We start from the raw sequence: 17561 nt of genomic DNA on the forward strand, positions 1-17561 counted from the left end.
GACATTCCTCAATGGCTAGCAGAGTATGATTTTAAACATTTCACTTTTGCAGTTCAAGAAAAAAAATATGGCTAAATTCTAGTAATACATTCATTCTAATAAATGGAATAGAAACAAAGTTGTTAAAGAGTTGAATTTACATCTGGGGAATGTTATTTTACTGATTTTTTAAATACTTCCATGCCACAGCACTGCTGCATGTATATCCATTACATCTAACAGAGGGGTAGCCGTGTTAGTCTGGATCTGTAAAAGCAGCAAAGAGTCCTGTGGCACCTTATAGACTAACAGACGTATAATCACACCCATGTACAACACTGGAAAATATTTCTGAAGCAGCAGACAAAAATGGTATTAAATGTAGCACAGCAGAGATTAAATATCTGATATAAAAGCATGGAGAAGAGCGTATCAAACCTAAAAATTATTGAATTATATAGGATACTAGTACTGCAATAAATTAGTAAGCCTTTAGTAAGAAGACGTCTGAGCTGTTGTCCAGCACACAATAAAACAGCCTACGAGAACATTTTAAAAGTATTTTTTAGGTTCCCTTCCCCCCCACCCCCCGCACAGAGATACATATCTATACAGGGGCGGCTCTAGGCACCAGCAAAACAAGCAGGTGCTTGAGGCGGCAAATTACCAGGGGCGGCATAATGCTGGGGCCCCAGCTTCGACCTGAGGCAGCATCCTGGGCTGGATCCTGACCACCCATTGCTCTGACTGGGTGCCACCGGGGCTGTGCAGTGGGGCAGGGGAAGCCGGCTCAATGGAGAGTGTGTCCCCGCGGGCAGCGGCCACCCCGCCTCAGGTGGGAGCCGGTAGGACAGCTCTGCCCCTGCCGCAAAGCGCAGGGGGTGGCGGCAGAACATGGCAGCTGGGTGGGACGCTCCTCCAGCGCCAGCTGCAGGTTTCTCCTCGGTTTGTCCCCGCCACCGCCTCCTCCCCGCTGCCTCCTGCCCGGGGAAGGGAGGGGAGCGGCAGCCCGGGCTGAGCCGAACTCATGCCAGGGCGGAGGCGAGGATGAGGCTGAGATCCAGCAGCAGCCCCAACCCCCGGCGGCAGGAGCAGCGAGAGACGAGTCCTCGGGCCAGATCCGCAGCAAGGTAAGAGCCAGGCCGGGCAGGCCGGTCCCCGGGACACCCGGGGAGCTTCTACCTGCTGGAGCCCCAGAGGCTGCCGCATCCCTCTCCAGCCCCGCACAGCGCTCTGGTGCCTGGGGTGTCCTCCTGCGAACGACCGGGCAGAGAGGGGCAGCATCGGGGCAGCATCCGTCCAGCCAGCCCAGTGCCTCTTCCTTGGCCAAAGCCCAGCCATGGAGCTCTCTCCATTGCATGCCTCTCGGGCTTCCAGCTGTGCTGCCTCAGTGCTAGGAAAACTCCAGGCAGGGCTGGGTCCAGTGTGCATCCCAGCTTCTCGCGCCCCAATGACTAGCACCTTACCTACGGCCAAGTACAGTGGTGCGATAGGAGCGTGACGTGAAAAATATTGTGTCACATCGTGTGACATGGTCACTCATAATGGGAACGTGTGTAAATGTGTTAACGATTACTTATGTGTACTGTGCCGCCCTACTGGCGCCATTCATGCCAATTTCTGTGTCGCGTTGGTGCCAGTGGTTATAGGGCTAAAATGCCAGGACAAAAATGAAAATGACTTTCCGGTGCTGCCTACATGTGTAAAATGTGTAAAAGCCACACACAAAAAAAGGGGGAGTGGAGGCAAATTTTTTTTGCTTGGGGTAGCAAAAAACCTAGAGCCGGCCCTGTGTGTATATTACGTGTACTGCTTTGTACCTATCTAAAGTTATATCTATACTGCGGTACACAGATGTGACTGCAGCATATGTAGACATACCCAGCACAGTCTTGATCTAGCTAGATCAAAGCTAGCTTGAGTAACAATAACCATGAAGCTATAGCAGCACAGGAAGCAGCCACTGAATTACGTATCCATGGGTCCTTTATGGGCAGAGCTACCCTATCCAGCCACAGTCTGCGATCACACCTCCTGAATGCAGCATAAGCATGCCCTAAGTTTCATGGTGTGTAACAAAAAGTTGAAAGACCCATCACAGTACAGCAATCACCACTACCCTCCAAACTTTTCTCTAAAACTATTAGCATACAAAACTTTAAAATATTCATTATTAATTATCCTCATCATCCCATTTTATTGTATTGCATTGATAGTGTCAGGAAGACACCATGTGTAACTTCTTCCTATATTCCTTTAAGTTTGATATAGACCTCTTCTCTTACGGTGTTAAGATAATTTACACATTAGTTCACTCATCCTTGAATCCAATGTATACTGGATTCTCTTGGGTAGATTCCACAGATACTCAACAGACCTCAAAGTACTAGCTTAATTTTTGTTATTTTTGCTCTCCACAATCAGGAAACACCAGAGTATTAAAAACCAGATATTAGTGAAGACTCCTTTATCCAGTTTCCTAGGATGGACTTGTACACTAAGATAAACAATTTTGATATCATACCTCCCCAACCCAACCAGAAATGGGCCTAAATCTACAATTTTTGTGCCACATTTCATACATAAAGCAGCTACAGGAGCAATCTTACAGCAGCACTGCAGAGACACTGTAAGCTCGCTAGTGTAGACATGGCCTCGGTCTCTCTGTCAGGGCCTCCCTCCAGACAGCTTCTGAATATCCACTCATTTCTTCCCTATGTCAATATCTTTAAGGCAGTTTTCCAGGCTTTTATTATTTATTTTCTTGGGGGGGGGGGGTGAGCTTCCCTTCAGAGATTAATGTCTCATGCACCCCTCTCCCCATTTCCCTCCAAAAAAATATTTTTTTGCAGGGAGCCAGAGATGGGTGCCAGGGGACAGCCTACTGGAGATGGGCAGGTGCTCACCATATGGTAGCTGAGGAGGCCTTTTGCTCCCTGCAGTGGTCAGGCAGCTTCAGCAGCTAGGACCCAGCTTCCTATCTGTCTCACTCCCCACTGCGGAGGGGAAACAAACAGGGTAGTGCTGAAGGGCTGGGGTCAGGAGAGGAGCAGAAGGCTGCACCCCATGAGTACTGGCTTCTCTTCTAGACGCAGCCCCCATCCTGACCCTTCAGCACAATCCCATCCACCTCTCCAGCAGAGGCACTGTCCAGCAAGGGAAGTAGGTGTCCTGAAGCCACCCTCAGGAGGGAGCTCTGTCTGCCAGGAGAGTCAGTACTCCCGGGGTACAATCTTCAATTACTTGCTCAGAGTCCCCACCAGCCTCCTGCAGTGAGGATGCAATACGGGCAGGAAGCCTAGCCCCAGCACCCAAGACCACCTATTCAAAGCTCCCTCCTTCAGCTCAGGCCTATCAAGTCATCATGCCATCCTGATAACCTTGGTGAATCACCCACAGGTGTACATACCTCCCAGTTTGAAAACCTCTGCTTTAAGGTATCTATATTCTCTTTGATCCTAGGCTCAGGCCTGGTAAGAGTGAACCTTGCCAGCCTGACTGGAGCTAGGCAGGAGCATTCCCCACTTCATAGCCCCCCGCAATGTCCCACTAATGAGCCTCGTGTGTCATGATTTCATTTTCCTGTTTGTTTCCCCCACAAAAAACCTCCTTCAATTTAACTCCTTGCAGTCAGGCAGGATAATATCAAACAGGTAAACTGAGGTGCATATATTTATAGGAGATTACACACAACTCCCTTATTCTCCACACCATGTATAGCCTATCATCTTAGATGTGCTGCCACCACTGGTAGACCCTTTGTAAATACCGTATATGAGAATAGTAGAGAAACCAAAGGGAAGGACCTGTACTGCTAGTGATCTACTCCCAGAAGGAAGCAAAAATACTTGCAATGTGAAACCCTCATAACAATGTGGTACACACCCTGTAAACAGAACCCTGAACCAATTTTGGGTGGATAGGGAAGGAATTATGGATGCTTCTGATGAAGGAGCTGAGCTTTCTCAGATCTAAGATGGGTCAGAGTCCTCCATCGGAAACCAGAAAGCGGATGGAATAGAATCCCTTTTGAACATTCTATATAGTTCCTACTTCCAAGAACAAACTAAATTCTGTTCTTAGCTTTCCAAGAGTCTCTGAACAGGGATGGAAGGGATAGTATAAAACTGTCAGAAATAACTCCTTTGTATTATTTCTAGGATCCAAAGGGGGGAAAGAGGAGAAGAAAGGAGAAAGAGCCCCAACAAATTAAGATTGGTTTGCAGCTCGAGCCTCACATCAAGTCTGAAATCTAAGGCCTGATGCAGAAGACAAAGATGTGGTTTGTCTGCCCTTTCGATGGGACTTGAAGCTATCTCCTCTCTGCTGCTGTTGAGCAGGAGGTTGCTGGTGCTGGTATCAATCAGGGCGGATAAAAATCAATGATTTTAAAAAAAAAAGTTTTTATTTAAATTGTATTTTTTGATAAAATGCTTTTTGAGGAAAAACCTATTTAAAGATAGTTTTAATTAAGATACATTATAGCTCAAAGATATCTCATCATGGAATAGGGATTATAAATTCTAATTCTATAGTATGAGACAATATATTCATGTAATATTTAAGAAAAGTTTTGTAAATGAGTTCCAATAGTTCATGGAATAGGGATCCAATGTTATGGGGTTCCACTGGCTTCTGTATAGATTAACCTAAATAATCTTTCTATCTGCCCAATGGGACTCAGTGCTCAGTCTAGAACAGTGGTCCCCAACCTTTTTGTGGCCAGTAGCACATTCATGTTGTCAGAAGAGTGTGGTGGGCGCCAACAATTTTTCAAGGCTTATTTTGTATTTGTACATTAAATAATATGAAAAACATCATAATTAATATACGAATCCATAAGATAAAAAGGGTAATTTTACACGTAAAAGGTATTAATTAAATTATTCAGCAATTACTCTTTCACCTTACCATGTGAATTTGCTTTTTTATCTACCTGTAAGAAAAATTAAGGAGTTTTTACAAAATAAATATCAAACAGTTTTCATCTTATTTATTTTAAAAAAGTAAAACATTGTTGAACTGCTGGTCCAAATATATTTATTATTCTTACTTTAACATAGAATGAAGCCTGCAGCCTCGGAGCTCTCTGTCCCCGTCAGGCGCAGTGCCGCGGCTTCTCTCCGGCTTAAGCCACGGTCCCACGCCTGCCAGGGACCGAGAACACCAGCCCCGGAGTTCTGCGGCCCCATCAGGGAAGCTGCGGCCCCGCGCCTGCCGGGGACAAAGAACACCAGCGCCCGCAGCCTGCAGCCCTAGAGAAGCCGCAGCCCCGCACATGCCAGGGACAGAGAACACCAGCGCCCGCAAGCTTCAAGCCCCAGAGTACTCTGTCCCCAGCAGATGCAGGGCCGCGGCTTCTCTCCGGCTTAAGCTGCAGCCCTGCACCTGCCGGGGACCAAGAATACCGGCGCCCGCAGCATGCAGCCCCGGAGTTCTCGGTCCCCGGCAGTCGCGGAGCTGCGGCTTCTCTCCCCTGCTGGGCATTAAGCGGGCACACAAATGCCCCGGCAGGTGCCATGGTGCCCGCAGGCACTGCGTTGGGGACCACTGATCTAGAAGATACCATCGGAGATGCTTAGTTTTACAGTTCTCAAACTGTGGACGTCTCCCCACAGAGGTAACATGCTTGTTAACAGGAAAAATGTTTTAAAATAAATATATAGAAGTGAGAAATAACAGACCTCAACCCTACTGTCCCTCAGCAAATTTGTGTACACAGAGTCAATCCCTTACCTCTCTCTAAAAGTGCAAAGTTTCAAAAAGTTTAATAAATAGAAGATGGATGGAGGTGGAATAGATCTGGACAGAGAGAAGAAGCCTGAAGATAAATGTGAGAAGTGAGGGACATATGCTTGTTTTGTTAAAATATTATATGTTTGCTGTTGAAGAAAAAAATCCAGAATACTTAACGTTGTTGTTTTAGTTAAATAAAACAATTTAAATGTCTGGTGAGGTTCTCCTCCTAATACAGCATGGCAAGAAAATCCTCCAAATATAGTGGAGTCATTACAAGCATCTTTGTGCAATTCTTACCAGCACTAAGTCTTGACCTACAAAAGAAATGAACAAGAATTCTCGTACTGGGCTCAAACTGCAAAGTGAAATCCTCGGATGCTCATCTATATTGAAATGTTGAATTATATAAAATTCATGTTAAAATGAAAATGCTTGTGGGATGAAAACTGTTTGTATAGAGATACTAATACGGCTCTGCTCTCATATAAAGGTACTCATTTGGTTTCACAGCCTTGCCAAGCTTGTGGTTGACTATATTATAGTGAGTAACACATCCTTAATGTTTCAAAGTTGCTCATGGGTCTTCAGTGCTAATTAGTGTAGTAAATGGTAAATTTAACCACAACGGGCAAGTAAGTACCAGCTTACAAAATAACACTCAGAAGGTACATCAGGAATATTACAGAACCAGACAGACCACTGCTATAGCTACAGAGCCTGTCATTGTTTGACTCAATCACTCAATTTCCTTGCTTTTATGGCATGAAGTCCTAAACACAAAAAAACCCGCCAAAAGTAGAGAACACTAAAGCTAGTCCTCAGTCCTTGAAGTATCGTGATATGTATCAGTGTGCCCTAGGCAAGCACGCTATCTTCTATACACACAAGATGAGCTAGCTGGTAACAATAGGACAAGTTACAGGGCAACAGGCTTAAAAATTCTTTTAAAATGCTTTTTCCGTGTTTAAGTTTGTGCAGAATTTATATATATTTAATTGGCACGAATTTAGGGGAGTCCAACACAATACACAAAAGAACATCAATAAAACCCACAGTATTATAGGATCTGCCATACTAGATCCTATTCCAAACCTATCTAGCCCAATACCCCGTCTCTGACAATGGCCAACACCAGCTGTTTCAAAGGAAGATGCAAAAGCCATACATAGTAGGAAGGTATGGTACAATCTGCCCCAATGAAGATCTCCTATTCCTTAATAGTTTGAAGTTGGCTTAAGCTCTAAAGCATGAGCTATTTATTCCTTCCAAGGTACTTTGTTTGCATTAAATATTATAACTCTGAATATCCAATATTCATATTGCCATCCAATCCCTCCAAACCGTATAAATTCTTGCCCTCAGTGACACACTGCAGTACTGAGTTCTACAGTCTAAATATGCATCAAGTGAAAAAGCATTTCCCTTTTTCAGTATTCAATTTGCAACCTTTCAATTTCACCGCCCATTCCCTCATTCTTGTGTTGAGAACGGGAGAACAGAAGCTCTTGATCTACCATCTCTAAATGCTTCATTTTTTTTTACATACTTCTATCATGTCCCTTATTTGCCTCTTTTCTAAAATAGAGGATCCTGACAAGTTCAATCATTTTCATTGCCCTTTTCTGAACACCCTCTAATTCAGTAGTATTCTTTATGAGATAAGTTGACTATTACTGCACATAGCATTATAGATGAGGGCATATCGTCAATTTATATAATGGCATTAAACTATTTTATAATCCTTTTATTCTTACTTCATATAAAGTAGATCATGGCTAATTACCCATCCTCATGTTATCAGAAAGAAGCCAGTTTTAAATATCTTAATTAGAATTTAGTTCTTATCTTGAAATAGGGAGTAATAATTACAGAACTATTTAATGAGTTTGTACCATTTATGAAACTCAGGAGCAAAGAAAGGAACAATTAGATTCACATTAAGATGTTTCATCTGCAGTACTTAGAACAGAATTGTAATTGCAAGCACACAACAAAATATAAAAATCCATAAGAAGTTTTGTTACCCACCAGACAATTCTCATTAATATGAAGTGAAAAGCGGAATGGGTCAGCATAAGCTCCCAAAGGATTCAAAGATTAAGAAGAGCCAAGACATTTGGGAGGGCCAAAACTTACTTTTCCAAGGTTTGATAAGCTGTACAAACATTTTAAAATAATTTGTGAAACTGGCAGAATACATTCAAGTTTTACGAGTCTCACATTTGAAAGAAAGATTTAATTTTAAAAAAAAACAGGGAAATCTGCATGACACAAAGGATGAAGAAAACCACTAACAAATACTTCCTGATTAGTGACAAATTGCTTTAGAGAGCCTACTAATGGACCTAATGCAACTATGAACAGAAAATATACACACACACACTTTGTACATTAAGTGGATGTTTTCAGAGAACTATCCACAATGACTCCAAGATCTTTCTTGAGTGCTAAACAGCTAATTTAAGCCACATCCTTCTGTATGTACAGTTGGAATTGTTTTTTTAGTGTACATTACTTTGCACTTGTCAACACTGAATTTTATCTGCCATTTTCTTGCCTAGTCAGCCACTTTAGTGAGATCTCTTTGTAACTCTTCACAGTCAGCTTTGAACTTAACTATCTTGAATAAATTGATGTGGTCCACAAACTTTGCCACCTCACTATTTACCCCTTTTTCCAGACCACTTATCAGTATGTTGAATAGCACAGGTCCCAGTACAGATTCTTGGGGGACTGCACTATTTACCTCTCTCCAGTCTGAAATTGATCATTTATTCCTACCCTTTGTTTCCTACATTTTAACCAGTTATTGATCCACAAGAGGAACTTCCCTCTTATCCTATGACTGCTTACACTGCTTAAGAACCTTTGGTAAAGGACCTTGTCAAAGGCTTTCTGAAAGTCCAAGTACACTAAGTCCACTGGATCACCCTTGTCCACGTTTGTTGACCCCCTCAAAGAATTCTAATACATTGGTGAGGCATAACTTTGATTTACATTTCCCCAACATATTGTATTCATGTCTCTGATAATTTTGGGGTTTTTTACTATAGTTTCAAGCAACTTGACCGGTACTGAAGTTAGTCTTGCCAGCCTATAATTGCCAGGATCACCTCTGGAGCCTTTTTAAATCCACATTACATTAGCTATCCTCCAGTCATCTGGTACAGAGGTTGATTTAAGTGATAGGTTACTACAATAAGTAGTTCTGCATTTTCATATGAGTTCCTTCAGAACCCTTGTGTGAATACCATCTGGTCCTGGTGACTTGTTATGGTTTATTAATTTGTTCCAAAACCTCCTCTCCTGACACCACAATCTGTGACAGTTCCTTAAATCTGTCACTAAAAGAGAATGGCTCAGGTATAGTAATCTCCCTCACATCATCTACAGCAAAGACAGATGCAAAGAATTAATTTAGCTTCTCTACAACAGCCTTGCCTTTCATGAGTGTTCATTTAACACTTTGATTGTCCAGTGGCCCTACTGAATGTTCAGCAGGCTTCCTGATTTTTATGCACTTAAAAAGTAATGCTGCTGGTTTATTTCTTTTGCTAGTTGCTCTTCGAATTCTCTTTTAACCTGCCTAATTATACTTCTGCTCCTGACTTGCCAGAGTTTATGTTCATTTCTCTTTTCCTCAGTAGGATTTCACTTCCAATTTTTAAAAGATGTCTTTATTTCTAACCACTTTTTTTTACTCTATTTCACCATGGTAGCATTTTTTGGTCCTCTTACTGTTTTTCTTTTTTAATTACTTGGGGTATACATATAGTTTGAGCCTCCATTATGGTTTTTTAAAGTTTCCATTCAGTTTGCAGGCATTTCACTAGTGACCACTTCTTTTAATTTCTGTTAACTAGCCTTCTCGTTTTTGTGTAGATCTCCTTTTTGTAGTTGAATCCCACTGTGGTGGATTTCATTGGGTTTTTTCTCCCTAGAGGGGGGGATCCATTTTATTACATGATGGTTGCTATTACTGAGTGGTTCAGCTATATTCACCTGTTGGACCAGATCCTATGCACCACTTACAACTAAATCTCAAATAATCAACTAATCAGCAAGTGAGAGCCATAAACCCATTGATCATTTTATTTTAAAAAGTGATTTTACAAAAGTTGTAAAAATATTAAGTTAAATATATTTAACACAATAACTGGAAAATGTTGGAAAGCTTTCATAATATACTTACTTCAAGAGGCAATTCATCTTTTGGTTTAACATGGTAAGATGTGTTATTTCCATTTTGCTGACTATCACTTTCAACAGATCCAATTGAAAGAGAACATGAAGAAGAGGAGACAGAAGATGAACTATCAGAATCCGTATCACTGCAGAAGACAAAACCAGGAGTTATAAACATCTGTATCTTTTTGTAAGAAAACTCCTATGCTACAGTAAAATAAAAGACACAAGGATTATACTTTAATCTATTATCCTTGAATAACTCATATAAGGGCACAACACAAGATTAGACCAGTTACCAGCAATGGAACAAAACCACCATCTTTCTTAGATTGTAAGCTTACTGGGTCTATGAGCGTTTACATAGTCCTGACTGAGGCCCCATTCTACTAGACTTCCTGAACACCACTGTAATAAAAATAATAATTGTAAACAAAATACACACACACACACACACACTTTCATTTTATGCAACGATATTGTGCTTACAAAAAATTAAATTTATGTGGAGGTGTTTTGTGTCCCCATCGCCATGTCACCTGAGCATATGACAAAATTAAACTTATTAGTTTAAACTGTCTGCTACAGAGTACACAGCCATCATTACTGTACAACCAACAAAAACATTAACATGGAGTCTAGCCCAGACAAGCAAATACTTGCTCTAAAAGATACATTTTGCACTAAGCTCTGAAGGTAAATAATTCCTAGCCTTTACAGATAAGGAACAAGTTTCACAGTCAATGACAACCCCTTGAAAATGGTCTCTTTCTGCCCTGCAATTATGCATTTAGAGATTTAACAATTTCATCTGTCACAAGGCACGAGAGGTCTTTAAGATAGCCAAGTCCTAAACCATTAGGCTTTATAGGTAAGAAGCAACACCTTGACTTGCACACAGAAGCAGTCAAAAGGAAGTACTTCACACAACACAGTCAACCTGTGGAACTTGTTGCCAGGGGATGTTGTGAAGGCCAAAACTATAACAGTAAAAGAACTAAATAAGTTCATGGAGAATAAGTCCATCAATGGCTACTGGCCAGGGATGCAGCACCATGCTCTGAGTGTCCCTAGCCTGTTTGCCAGAAGCTGGGAGTGGACGACAGGGGATAGAACACCTGATGATTGCCTTTTCTGTTCATTTCCCCTGAAGAACCTGGCATTGGCCACTGTCAGAAAACAGAATACTGGGCTAGATGGACCATTGTTCTGACCTAGTATGGAAGTTCTTGTGTTCTTGTTCCACTGAGCAGACAGGCTCCCAGGTTCTGTAGTAAAGTTTCTGACCCATCTTCAAGATAGCCCTGAATTCACTACAGCACTCTGTCCTGCAGGTTGGAAAGGTATTTCTGAACATGGCAAGGTCTGCTACTAGGGAGAGCAATCAACTGTAATCAGCAATTGTCCAAAATACTTCTCCCCCCAAAACTTTTCCAACTGGCCGGATCCCTGCTCGCCAGCCAGCAGCCCGCTGACCAGCGATGTGGGGGTGGGGGAGAAGGGGTTCCAGTGGCAGAGGATGGGTGTGGGTGTGCAAGGCTGGTGGCAAGGCAAAGCTGCAGCACACAGGGGCAGATGCTCCCCTTGCTGGTCCGTCAGCACAGCCCCTGCTGCATGCCAGCAGAGCCTCGTCCCACTGGCTACGTGCTGTGAGCTGCGGTGGCTGGTGAGTGGAAGCAGGCTCCAGGTGGCTGACAGTTACATGTCACCTCTGCTGCTCATCCATAGGCCCTTTACATGCTGCCCCTCTTGCTGTCCTCTCCCTTCTTTACCCCTTCACACACCCCTCCCAGCCCCGCTGCTTCTCCATATCCTCCCCGGCGTCCTGCTCCCAGAGGTGTGCGGAGAACCAGCCCCTGGTCGGAGTGCTCAGCTCACCAACAGCCTTGCCAGCAGGCTTCTTCCTTCCCCTCTGCGTCTGGCTGGGCTGCCACCCCAGGAAAACCCAAGACCCTCTAGGCCGGGGCACTGGCCAGGAGGAGCCAAGCCCCGCACAGTACTGGCATAGGGTAGACTCTCTGCACCTCAGCTAAGCTCTAGAGTGGTGCGGGGGGGGGGGGGGGGGGGGGGGGAAACAATTTCCATCCTGTTTGCACCCCGACCCTGCAGGCTCCACAGCACCCTCTTCACCTGTCCCCCTCCCCAGGTCCTGCCCCAGATAGCATGGAGCTGCTCCAACCCATAGGCACCCTCCCATGCTGAGCCATATCTCTGGCTGGGTTTCCTGAAGCCCCTGCAGTCAGGTTCCTTGGGCCCTGGTGCACAATGCATCCCTAGGGCTTAACCCCTTCCTGCCTGTGCTGTAGCCAGGGGACAGGAGGCGGATGGGTTATGTCGGTGGCCAGCAGCAGCCTGGAGGTGTTAGCTGCCTTTCAACACTGTGCAGGCAGGAAGGGACAGGAGCTGCTTCCAGCCACATGGGTGGGAACGGAAGAGATGAGCTCTGCAAAGACAGGGGCCAGATCATCCCTTCCCCGCCTCCACCTGCCCTGCGGCTGCAAGCAGCTCCCATCCCTTCCCTCCCAGTGCAAAAGGCTGCTGCTGGCCACATTCTGGTGGGAACCCTGGCAGAAATTGGGGGGGGGGGGGGAGAGAAGCATGTAACCCACACACACACATATATTGATTGCCTCAGGAAGATGTGGTGCCAGGTACCAGGTGAGGAGGGTCTGTCCCAGGGGCCCAGCCAGGCATGGAGGGTGGAGAGCGTTGGGCAGGGAGGGTCAGGTCAGGTCGGTCAAGCCCACCCCCCACCCCCGCATCTGTTTAAGAGAGCTGTATGGGGGCAGGGGGAAGGGGGGAGAGAGAGAGAGAGAGAGAGAGAGAGAGAGTGTGACCACTCCCTGGGTGAACCCTAAAGCCTTAAAGATAAGAAGGTAAATAAAAATAATTCAGCTATGTAGTATTTCTTTTTAATAGGGGGCTCAGTCAACTTGACATTAATTTGAATGTTTGTACTGCATAGTTATGATTGATTGCCGTTGAACTCGCTTGAATAAGAGTAATTTTAACCAGGTGTCCTGTATTCAGCATAGGGAACTATGGTCACCCTACACATTAATGTAAACATAACCAAACGATACTAAAGCTCTTTATGCCATACCCAATACTTGACACCAGAGACACAAGCTTGGAAGTCAGAAGAATCCAGATGAAGCCATACCTGCAATGCAAGGGCCTTCTCTGTCTCCCTTGCCCCACCTCACCCCTAAGGATAGATTCAAGACACACACGTGCTGTCAAGTTTTTTGGTGTCAAGAGATGACTTCTTGAGCCAAACCTGACCCACCACTTACTTAAGATATTTTTCTTTTAATAACGGACCCTCAACTTCTGCATTAACCTTTAGCAGACATAATCCTATGTAAGTTTTTATATCACACTCAACACCATTGTATCTGAGCATCTTCCAGTATTGCATTAAGAAACATGATTACACATCTGTCACTGGTCTCTCATCCTCTCCCCAGAGGGAAAAGAATGTGTTGAGGAATGTCTTGTTTTGGTAATTTTTCTTTTTTTTAAATTATACCTTTTTTAAGACTATACCTGTTCTTATGTGTTTATATTAGAAAAGGCAAGTCAAAGAAATGGGCCTTGCACTTCAAATAGAAAGTGATGAGGGCTGTGATGGCCCTTCATTTGGGGGGAAGCTCATTCCAGTGTCTTGGACCATCCCTTGAGAATCACTTCTGTGAGGGACACAGAACTTTTACTCTTGTTGTTGATAGTTCCATTATGCAAGAGGAGAAGGTAACTGTTGACCACAGTCTTTTTCTCCGGCTTTTAGGTGGTGTTTTAGAGATCTTGGACAGTGCTCTAAAGATAAGGACTGAGACCTTGACTCAAAATTACATGGGAAGTAACTGCAGAGAGCTATGATGAGGTCTGCTATGATGCTGAGGATATGCACTGCAGTGTTTTGTTCTACATAGTGTTTCCTAGAGTACCAAAGGCTTCATGCCCAGGTATATTGCATTGCTGCAGTCCAGCCAAGAGGTGACAAAGGCATGAGCAACTGAGGCCAAGTCTTTGTACACCAGGATGGGATGGAGAGATAGAAACATTACTCATGACTGTATCCAAGTGTGAATCTTGTAGTTAGTAAGTTGCAGCTCCTCAAGCATGCTCAGGACCCTAGCATACAAAACCAACAGGACAGCATGTTTATCTCCTCATAGTGAAGCTATACAAGGATTCAAGTGAATCTGATCTGACTTAGCCACAAAGTAGATGGAAGATTCCTCTCACCAATTGTACTACACTTCTGCTCACCTCTGTACTTACAAAGCGAGTCTGTTCTCACTTACTTTTCATACCCTAAAGAACAGTTCTGCAAGCCTGGACTAGATACATTTTTACCCTTCACTATAGCTTCAGCATAGCTATGTAAGTTAGAAGTCCCCTAAATCAACTCTTTCAAATCTGTTCACCATGATCCACCAATACTAGTGCAAAAGAAACTAGTACAGTGGTTGAGGGACCATTGTTAAAATTATGACTCCCCATCCACACACCCACCCCACAAAAAGTAGAGATTAGGGTTAGGCTTAAAACGACAGTTGACACCAATAACCTTGACAGTTAACAACCTGCTTTGAATTGTACGTTGATTGAATTTTCACATTTTCAGCAAGTAATGCTTAGTTCTCCTCCCTTTCCATAGGGAAGGCAACACCTGTGAGGAGGACAAGGCACAAGAACACATCCAGAGGGCTGCTGGGGGAGAAAGCCAGTATAACCATCCTCACTGAAATACACATGAATGGGGCAATGGTATTTTCCTGATGGCGGCGACCGGCAGGCCCAGGGCTCTGCTGGTCAGCGCTTCCCCAAGCCGCACAAGGGTGAAACTGACAAAGCCTCCGCTCAGTTTCGCGACTGTTCCTGCCAACCCCGAAACTGACCGGCGCTGTGAACGCCACCGGCGGCCGGCACAGGGACGAGGAGCAGGGGGCGGAGGGGGCGAAACTGGGCTACGCACCTGTCCGAGTCGGCACTGCCCTCCCCGGGCTGCTCCTCCTGCGGGCCCCGGGCGCCGGGGGCTCCTCCTGCCGCGGGCGCCGAGGCCTGGCCCGGCTCCTCGCCGCCCGCGGGCTCCTCCTGCCCCGGCTCCTCGCCGCCCGCGGGCTCCTCCTGCCCCGGCTCCTCGCCGCCCGCGGGCTCCTCCTGGCCCGGCTCCTCGCCGCCCGCGGGCTCCTCCTGGCCCGGCTGCGGCCCCGCCGTGCTGGGACTCCCCAGCCCGTTATCAAACTTCAGCGTCTCCAGCTGCTCGACCACCTCCATCTCCACCGCGCGGCGAACGGCCACGCGTCTCAGCCCCGCCCCCTCCCCACACTCCTTCCGGCTTCCTCTACACGTGCGCCGGGGGCTGGAACGACTCTCCTGGCAGCGTCAGCGGCGCCAGCGCGCATGCGCATCCCGTCCGCGGGCGGGCTCGCGTTCCAATTCGCCCGGCCTTATTGATTTCTGTGTGCGCATGTGCAAAAAATAATAATAAAAATAGAGCCCGCGAGTCCGTGAGACGCTGCTCCCCGAGGAGCCCCAGCGCTTCCTCTCCCTCCTCCCACTCCCCTGGGCGCTTGTGGCAGCCGCAGGCAGCGGCGCCTGTCAGTCAGGAGGCGGGCCCAAGTGGAGGGAGGGATTTGAAGTGGGCCCACGTAGTCTCCCCCTTGCTTTGGGAGCGGAGAGAGACGTGCGTGAAAGGCGCACCCTGGACCCCCTCAAACTGCAGTCAGCTGGGTGCAGAGCCATGGCACAGCAGCTCGGGTAACCAGATGTCCCAATTTTATAGGGACAGTCCCGATATTGGGGTCTTTTTCTTATATAGGCTCCTATTACCCCCCACCCCTGTCCCGATTTTTTACACTTGCTGTCTGGGCAACCCACCCAGCATGAGGGGAGTGGGTGCGTACGTGCCCACGCTGTGCCATGGCCCTGTACCCACCCCACAGTCAGTGCAGTGTTGACAGGGTTGAGGAGTGTGGATCAGCTCACAGGCAGTGATAGGCCTCCAGGGCCATGGGCACGCTGCATTGCTCTCCTTTGCTGCCTGACCCTTGCCCAAAGAAGGTATAAAGGTCCTTGAGCCCATAGCCAAAGCTGCAAGTACACATACAAGTACAGCCCAAAATGCCATTAGCCTTCTTGGCAACAAGGGCACACTGCTGACTCATATCTAGCTTCTTATCCACTGTAATCCCCAGGTCCTGTTCTGCAGAACTGCTGCTTAGCCAGTCAGTCCCCAGCCTGTAGCAGTACATGGGATTCTTCCGTCCTAAGTGCAGGACTCTACACTTGTCTTTGTTGAACCTTATCAGATTTATTTTGGCCCAATCCTCCAATTTGTCTAGTTCTGTCCTGTGACCACTTGCTGTGCAAGTCTTGTCCTTTGCCTTTTCAGACGTGCAAAACATAAGCACATTGGTATAATCCAAACATCGTGGTCAAATTGGCATCCAGCTGGTCCTGGAGGCATCGCCAATGAGTTTCAGATGCCTAAAGGTATTTGCAAAAAAAGCAAACATCGTTCTGCGATAAATTAGCAGGAGTGTTGTAAGCAAGATATGAGAAGTAATTCTTTTGCTCTACTCTGCTGAACAGGCCTCAACTGGAGTATTGTGTCCAGTTCTGGGCAGGAAAGATAGGGACAAATTGGAGAAAGTCCAGAGAAGAGCAACAAAAATGATTAAAGGTCTAGAAAACATGACCTATGAGGGAAGATTGACAAAATTGGGTTTGTTTAGTCTGGAAAAGAGTAGTTTGAGAGGGTACATAATAGTTTTCAAGTACATAAAAGGTTATTACAAGGAGGAGGGAGAAAAATTGTTCTTCTTAACCTCTGAGGATAGGACAAGAAGCAATGGGCTTAAATTGCAGCAAAGGAGGTTTAGGTTGGACATTAGGAAAAATTTCGTAGCTGTCAGCGTGGTTAAGCACTGGAATAAATTGCCTGGGCGGGTTGTGGAATCTCCATCATTGGAGATTTTTAAGAACAGATTAGACAAACACCTAGCATGGATGGTTTAGATAATACTTAGTGCTGCCATGAGTACAGGGGACTGGACTAGATGGCCTCTTGAGGTCCATTCCAGTCCTATGATTCTATGATAGCCTTGTACAACTCTACAGCCACTGTCCCTACAGTTGACTTTCCCAACACTGAACTGTTTTGCAACTGACTGGTAGCTGTTAGGTGCTGCAAGCTTCCAAACAGTGATGACCACGCACTTCTGGCACTGGAGGTTTGATGCAAGCTCCTTGCCCAACTCTAGAAAGGTATGCTTCTTCATCCTGATGTTCTACAGCCACTGGTTGGCATCCCAGGTTCCTAGACAATGTAGTCCCACCACACCATTCTGGGTCTCCGGGACCCAAAGAGACAGTCCACTCGTGGATTCCAATTCCAGCATTCAAGCTAGCTTTTCCATAGGATGCCATTGGACTTTTATTTTTCTACTGGGCCAGCTGTCTTCAGCGACTCAAAATTCTCTAGAGGAAATGCTTCCAGCGTCCGGTACTGGACCTCTGGAACATTTGTCTCACAAGCAGTAGTAGAAACAAATCCTCAACTCCATGTCTCCATAGTAGTTTGGAAGAAGGGTGAGATAAGCAGAAGCTGCTGTCACCAAAATGTGTGAAAACATCTTAGGGTACCT

The 17561-nt window shown here is 45.6% G+C and overlaps 1 protein-coding gene across 3 annotated transcripts in view; it reads right to left on the bottom strand.

The window, feature by feature from the left end:
* The window catches only part of NAF1 (nuclear assembly factor 1 ribonucleoprotein), a 62261-nt gene extending 46938 nt beyond the window's left edge, over nucleotides 1–15323 (bottom strand). The window contains exons 1-3 of one of the 3 annotated variants that reach the window (XM_045019965.1): nucleotides 15103–15320; nucleotides 14888–15051; nucleotides 9911–10049 (exon numbers count right to left, since the gene is read on the bottom strand). In XM_045019965.1, the coding sequence (XP_044875900.1) occupies nucleotides 9911–10049; nucleotides 14888–15051; nucleotides 15103–15189 (390 nt within the window). In that variant the 5' untranslated portion in view covers nucleotides 15190–15320. Of the gene's footprint in view, nucleotides 1–9910; nucleotides 10050–14887 lie in introns of all 3 variants that reach the window. The other 2 variants (XM_045019964.1, XM_045019963.1) reach the window with 2 other exon arrangements.
* Between the last annotated feature and the right edge of the window lie 2238 nt (nucleotides 15324–17561).

The sequence above is a fragment of the Mauremys mutica genome, chromosome 5 (assembly GCF_020497125.1).
Source record: "Mauremys mutica isolate MM-2020 ecotype Southern chromosome 5, ASM2049712v1, whole genome shotgun sequence".
NCBI lineage: Eukaryota > Metazoa > Chordata > Testudines > Geoemydidae > Mauremys > Mauremys mutica.